At 40.4% G+C, this 7,445-nt stretch overlaps 1 protein-coding gene across 1 annotated transcript; it reads right to left on the bottom strand.

Moving 5' to 3' along the window:
- LOC135468666 (protein lin-52 homolog) lies at positions 1–7,281 on the bottom strand. Its single transcript, XM_064747040.1, has 6 exons — positions 7,249–7,281; positions 4,290–4,361; positions 4,039–4,073; positions 3,645–3,717; positions 3,376–3,459; positions 1–756 (listed from the first exon to the last, which is right to left on the bottom strand). The coding sequence occupies exons 1-6, from the start codon at positions 7,271–7,273 to the stop codon at positions 698–700; spliced, it is 348 nt and encodes a 115-aa protein (XP_064603110.1). The 5' UTR covers positions 7,274–7,281; the 3' UTR covers positions 1–697.
- Between the last annotated feature and the right edge of the window lie 164 nt (positions 7,282–7,445).

Below are 7,445 nucleotides of genomic sequence, written 5' to 3'. Positions count from 1 at the left end.
TAGGATTTTATTCATGTATGATTTGCTGAAATTTGACATGTCAAGATACTCCACAAAGACACATATGATGTGAATTTAAGATATCATTGTCTCATCAAAACCCCTGGTTTGATTTATGACAACTTGTGATGCTACAAAGAACAGTTTGCCCTTTGCATGTTCTTTCATACTTTACAAAGCTCATAACAAGAATTTATCATTTATTTATTCATCAACTTCTCAACAACTTTACAGTGTAATTTACAAATTTACAGTGTAAAGTTAACAATTCCAAGTTTATTAGGGATTCCTATTTACCAGTTAAGCAGGATTAACCTGCATCATCTTCATGATCCTGCCAGTAGGGGCTGTAAAACCTGACATTTTCACACAAGCAACAAATGTTCAGTTTCTCAAACAAATTTTGGCCTTTTTAAATGTTGGGCTTAAGGTGGTAGGTAGCATGAGTACAAACTTGAGAAAGAACTCTGTTACTGTGATGGTCAATCCACAATAACAGAGTTTATCAGGAAGAGACCAAACCCTTTTTAGCAATAAAACGCATTTACAACCACATACAATTCATTCTCCTTTTTTTGCTAACTCGTTAATTCAGTTCACGCCAGTCTGTTTGGAATTCATCCAGACCTCCTTGATGCCCAGAATCCGTCCTCAGTTTGGTAAATTAGATGGTCTAGGACTGCATCACTTCACATCATCACCTTTTCTCTGATTTCTGTAGAATATTTAAAAATTTGCCTCTGGTCATCTCACGAGCTGTAAACAAAATATCAGAGAACAATTACCAATTGTATGACACAAGTACTTGAGTACAAACTGGGTTCTAAACTGAGTACAAACTGGGTTCTAAACTGAGTACAAACTGGGTTCTAAACTGAGAACAAACTGGGTTCTAAACTAAGTACCAACTGGGTTCTAAACTGAGTACAAACTGAGTTCAAAACAAACCAGACTGTGACAGGCAATGGATTCAAAGTGTCAATGTCCAGATTCTGACAAGCAATGAAATGAAGATGTCATTGTCATAATTGGCAGGTAATGAGTTCAAGGGGCCACAGTCAAGATGCTGACAGCCAATGAATTCAAAGAGTCAATGTCCAGGTTCTGACACTAAATGAATTCAAGGCGTCACTGTTGAGAGTCTTACAGGCTTTGAACTCAAAGACATCACTGTCCAGATTCTGACAAGCAATGAATTCAAGGTGTCAGCGCACATACTGTGACAGAAAATGAATTCAAGGTGTCAGTGCCCACAATATGACAGGCAATGTATTCAAGGTGTCAGTGCCCACAATGTGACAGGAAATGAATTCAAGGTGTCAGTGCCCGCAATGTGACAGGCAATGAATTCATGGTGTCAGTGCACACTTTGACAGGCAATGAATTCACTGTGACAGTGCCCACATTGTGACAGGCAATGAATTCAAGGTGTCAGTGCACATACTGTGACAGGAAATGAATTCAAGGTGTCAGTGCCCACAATATGACAGGCAATGAATTCAAGGTGTCAGTACCCATGCTGTGACAGGCAATGAATTCAAGGTGTCAGTGCCCACAATGTGACAGGCAATGAATTCAAGGTGTCAGTGCCCACACTGTGACAGGCAATGAATTCACTGTGACAGTGCCTACATTGTGACAGGCAATGAATTCAAGGAGTCAGTGCATACACTGTGACAGGCAATGAATTCAAGGAGTCAGTGCATACACTGTGACAGGCAATGAATTCAAGGTGTCAGTGCACATACCGTGACAGGAAATGAATGAAAGGTGTCAGTGTCCACACTGTGACATGCAATGAATTCACTGTGACAGTGCATACACTGTGACAGGCAATGAATTCAAGGTGTCAGTGCACATACCGTGACAGGCAATGAATGAAAGGTGTCAGTGCCCACAATGTGACAGGCAATGAATTCAAGGTGTCAGTGCGCATACTGTGACAGGAAATGAATTCAAGGTGTCAGTGCCCACACTGTGACAGGCAATGAATTCAAGGTGTCAGTGCACACACTGTGACAGGAAATGAATTCAAGGTGTCAGTGCCCACACTGTGACAGGCAATGAATTCACTGTGACAGTGCCCACATTTTGACAGGCAATGAATTCAAGGAGTCAATGCACACACTGTGACAGGCAATGGATTCAAGGCGTCAGTGCACATACTGTGACAGGAAATGAATGAAAGGTGTCAGTGCCCACAATGTGACAGGCAATGAATTCAAGGTGTCAGTGCCCTCAATGTGACAGGAAATGAATTCAAGGTGCCCACAATGTGACAGGTAATGAATTCAAGGTGTCAGTGCCCACAATGTGACAGGCAATGAATTCAAGGTGTCAGTGCCCACAATGTGACAGGAAATGAATTCAAGGTATCAGTGCCCACAATAAGACAGGCAATGAATTCAAGGTGTCAGTGCTCACATTGTGACAGGCAATGAATTCAAGGTGTCAGTGCCCACAATATGACAGGCAATGTATTCAAGGTGTCGGTGCCCTCAATGTGACAGGAAATGAATTCAAGGTGCCCACAATGTGACAGGTAATGAATTCAAGGTGTCAGTGCCCACATTGTGACAGGAAATGAATTCAAGGTGTCAGTGCCCACAATGTGACAGGAAATGAATGAAAGGTGTCAGTGCCCACAATAGGACAGGCAATGAATTCAAGGTGTCAGTGCCCACAATGTGACAGGCAATGAATTCAAGGTGTCAGTGCCCACAATGTGACAGGCAATGAATTCAAGGTGTCAGTGCCCATGCTGTGACAGACAATGAATTCAAGGTGTCAGTGCCCACAATGTGACAGGCAATGAATTCAAGGTGTCAGTGCCCACAATGTGACAAACAATGAATTCAAGGTGTCAGTGCCCACAATGTGACAGGCAATGAATTCAAGGTGTCAGTGCCCACAATGTGACAGACAATGAATTCAAGGTGTCAGTGCCCACAATGTGACAGGCAATGAATTCAAGGTGTCAGTGCCCACAATGTGACAGGCAATGAATTCAAGGTGTCAGTGCCCATGCTGTGACAGGCAATGAATTCAAGGTGTCAGTGCCCACAATATGACAGGCAATGAATTCAAGGTGTCACTGTCCATGACCAAGCTTGAACCCGCAGCTCTTGTGTCCTAGCAAATGAAAGGCAAGCATCATCATCACTCGGCCACAGCCCACTCCCAAAAACCACCTTCAACAGTTTTAAATCTCCATCAGAGCTTGCTGTCCAAAAGCAGGCCGCTTCCAGCATTAAACACCCATCACATAAATAATAAAAGTATGGTGAAATCAAAATAACCCTCCGTAGCTACATCAGTTTTGTTACAAACACAGAATAAAGACATATACATGTAGTATGTAGCCCTAGTACAAACCTTCCTCCAATCCCAGCTGGTAGGCCAAGTTCTGTAAACCCTTCATTTTCTCTACTAACTGTGATGTGGTTAAGCTGCCAAACTCTGAAAACAACAGATTTCCACTGCATGAGAAGCTATCTTACCAAATGTAAATATTTAAATATACATTACTTTATTGTATATATTCCAAGATGACATGTGCTTAGTGATTTTTACCAATGCTTCATAAAATTGGATTAAACAGAAGACAGTCAAATGAGATTTCTGATTCCACATCCAATCCCTACCTTGTAGCAGATCTATGTCCTCCTTCTCCAACTCAGTCATCCATTTGGGGGTAGGGTTCTCGCCTTGGTTTGGCTGTAACACAACAAAATATCTTCACCTTACAATGTCATACTATTATCAGTGACAGACCACTGAAGAGCTTATAGGTGTGGTTTATCTAGTAAACATTTAGCATAATGTTTCAACTACACTCCTTTCATGAGATATTCAGTTCTACTTTACTACATTTCTACAAGTGTCAGCATATATGTACTAAGTTAGCTTAGACCATTACTACAAAATGATCTGTTTGACTTGTAGATAACTTAACACTCACTGGACTTCAGGTCATAACCATATATGCTATAAAAGGTGCATAAATTGACAAATTTCTGTGACCTTTAAATAACTTACACTTTTTAAAGCTGCAAATTCAGATACACCAGGAACTGTAAATGAAAAGGAAGTTTCAAAGTACAATTTAAACACATTTACAAATAGCAAATGGTAACATTTCATTACACAGAAATTCTTTACATACAACACCATGATCACTGTAAGTATTTTATGCAGTATAATCAAAGACCTCTTAGAGAAAACTGCACATTTAAACTTATAAAAATGAATATCTTTTGTTATTAATTTTATAAACTTGAAAAGCTTACTTTTCTCCGGCCATAAATCAGGTGAGGCTCTGTCCAATTTTTCTGTGCTCAGTAGCAATTGGTCCAGATCGTCTGAAATTAAAATTTTTGTGCTTGATTAAAACACGTATGGTATACATACGCACATAAGCTAAAGGGGAATAACTCTTACCAACATAAACATTAGGGCTTAGATGCTTTATTCTCCTGGCACACAGAGCATATGATGGATGAAATATACTCAAAAAGAGGCAAAAGCAAATATTTTCCAAACATGCTAGCTACAAAATTGTATGACTTCCATAAAACTTGAACAAAGCATTTAAAATTTGTGGAACATCACGAACACACGCCAAGCACCAGGTGAACAGTGAAATTTATTTATTTGATTAGTATTTCACACCACACCCAAGAATACTTAACCAAATACGACGGCAGCTAGCATTATGGTGGGAGGAAACTGGGCTTAGGGAAAGCCTTGACCATCCGCAGGTGATGGCATATCTACCATGTACGGCGTGTACAGTGAAATGTATGTATGTATGTACATGTATTACAGCTTTACGTCGTACTTTTCAATTTTTCAGTCCCATGAATATGAGGAGCCATGTACTGTATCTTCTTGTCGCAAGGAGAATCCATCCCACCAAAGTGCTGTTGCCACTGAAGTGTCATGCTTAACACAACGGGCATGACACCTGGCCCAGACACATTATACTGACACTGGGGAAACCAGCCCTGTTTTCTTGATCTAACCTCTCAGTGCCTAGTGCCAGGTATGACTTGACCCAGGTTTGATCCTGGGTCTCTCATGTTCCAGGCGGACGCTTTAACCAGTAGGTCAAACAAGCTGTCTTACTGTGAAATGGCCAGTGTCTGTGTACATCTTGGTTAATATAAACACCATAGTTTTAAATTTCTTTGAGAATGTGAGGTTTGGAACCCTACAAACAAGACACTAGCTGAATTGGAGCACCTGAGCTGGAAAGTCTACACACAATACACCAGCTGGATTGGAGCACCTTAGCTGGGATATCTACACAGAATACACCAGCTGGATGGAGCACCTGAGCTTGGATATCTACACACAATACACCAGCTAGAATGGTGCGCCTGAGCTGGGAAGTCTATACACAATACACCAGCTGGATTGGAGCAACTCAGCTTGGATATCTACACACAATACACCAGCTGGATGGAGCACCTGAGCTTGGATATCTATACACAATACACCAGCTGGAATGGCGCACCTGAGCTGGGAAGTCTATACACAATACACCAGCTGGATTGGAGCACCTCAGCTTGGATATCTACACACAATACACCAGCTGGATGGGGCACCTCAGCTTGGATATCTACACACAATACACCAGCAGGAATGGCACACCTGAGCTGGGATATCTACACAGAATACACCAGCTGGATTGGAGCACCTGAGCTGGGAAGTCTATACACAATACACCAGCTGGATGGAGCACCTGAGCTTGGATATCTACACACAATACACCAGCTGGATTGGAGCACCTTAGCTAGGATATCTACACACAATACACCAGCTGGATGGAGCACCTGAGCTTGGATATCTACACACAATACACCAGCTGGATGGAGCACCTGAGCTTGGATATCTACACACAATACACCAGCTGGATTGGAGCACCTCAGCTTGGATATCTACACACAATACACCAGCTGGATTGGAGCACCTGAGCTCGTTAGACTACACACAATACACCAGCTGGATTGGAGCACCTGAGCTCGTTAGACTACACACAATACACCAGCTGGATTGGAGCACCTGAGCTTGGATATCTACACACAATACACCAACTGGATTGGAGCACTGAGCTCGTTAGACTACACACAATACACCAGCTGGATTGGAGCACCTGAGGTAACTTGTCTACACACAATACACCAGCTGGATTGCACTGTAAGACATCTAACCACAGTCAGTTGCAAAAATACACATGTAACTCTGAAAATTAAAAATGAACTGTTCTGCGATGGATGTATAGACCAGTTCTGTGGTATAAAACACATGTGCAAAGAAGGAGATAACTTGAAAATATGAGGTTTTCCACGGAACTCATCATAGTTATAGTTGTGGATGATGGTGCTGATTTATTCAAAATATTGCAAAAAATATCTTCCAGAGACTTTGATGCATTGGATATGGTTTTGCGCTGTAACTCTCTCTGTTTCATCACTCAAACCAGCGTTGCATGTTCACTACTAACCACATGGGACATATGAATACAGGATATTGCATAGAGAACGTTGAATACCATAAATATATTGTCAGTAAGTGTTGGAAATGACAACACAGTCAACACAAAGCATCTCACGGGTTATCATTACCTCTCGCTCAATATTTATGATGTTCAACATTCATCATGCAATATTCTATTTCTTATTTATATTTTTGACATCATGATTTTGTGTAATTAAATATCTTATGTAATGTTTATAGTTGCAGGCCTTCATAGACTTGTATATATTGATCATGACGCCGAACATGACATCTTGTATGATGTAGTGTTTTGTTGGGAATATTAATAGTTGACTCAAATTGGTTTCACATGATGTCATCTCTGTGAGCTTGGATTGGAACATCAGGACACAAAATGTTTTGATTTTGACATCGAAAGGTGTCTATAAAGGTGTTTGATATGTGAAATATGAAAATGTAATAACAAAACTGGTATCTTATATGTGAAATAACACTTTTATCAGTGGAAAAAAATTATGACATTTCATTTTTAAAATAATAATTTCACTTGCATGGAATTTGTGTGATATTACTGATATCTAATTCAGCTTGATGATTAGTGTCAGTTGAACGCAAAAACTGCATTCTATATGGACCAATTTCAACAGTGCACGTAAATTACAACACGTACGTAAAATATATCTGCTATCATATACACAATTACAGTTAACGTCTTCCAGGAACATGTCTACACCACAAACAAATTACCCGCACTTCCACTCGGGGACACCATCTTGAAAGCCGAAGTTAAGGGGTCGTTACAAAATTCCATATTAAGCTACCTGGGTCAATATCTTTTAAAACAAGGTGATATCTTTTCATTCTCACAAATAATAGCACACAGACTATTTTAGAAGCTGGAAGTTTTCAACATATTAGAAACTATCAAACGCAAAACTAAATAC

Source organism: Liolophura sinensis, chromosome 6 (genome assembly GCF_032854445.1).
Source record: "Liolophura sinensis isolate JHLJ2023 chromosome 6, CUHK_Ljap_v2, whole genome shotgun sequence".
Taxonomy (NCBI): domain Eukaryota; kingdom Metazoa; phylum Mollusca; class Polyplacophora; order Chitonida; family Chitonidae; genus Liolophura; species Liolophura sinensis.
This window is presented reverse-complemented; position numbering and strand designations above follow the sequence as displayed.

Bases quoted from the DNA above. Each gene is read 5' to 3' on its own strand.
- LOC135468666 (XM_064747040.1), bottom strand. From the start codon at position 7,273: ATGGTGTCCCCGAGTGGAAGTGCGG. The intron at 4,074-4,289 runs GTAAGCTTTTCA...TTTCATTTACAG, and splicing joins TGATTTATGGCCGGAGAAAA to TTCCTGGTGTATCTGAATTT. The intron at 757-3,375 runs GTTTGTACTAGG...TTTTGTTTACAG, and splicing joins CCAGCTGGGATTGGAGGAAG to CTCGTGAGATGACCAGAGGC.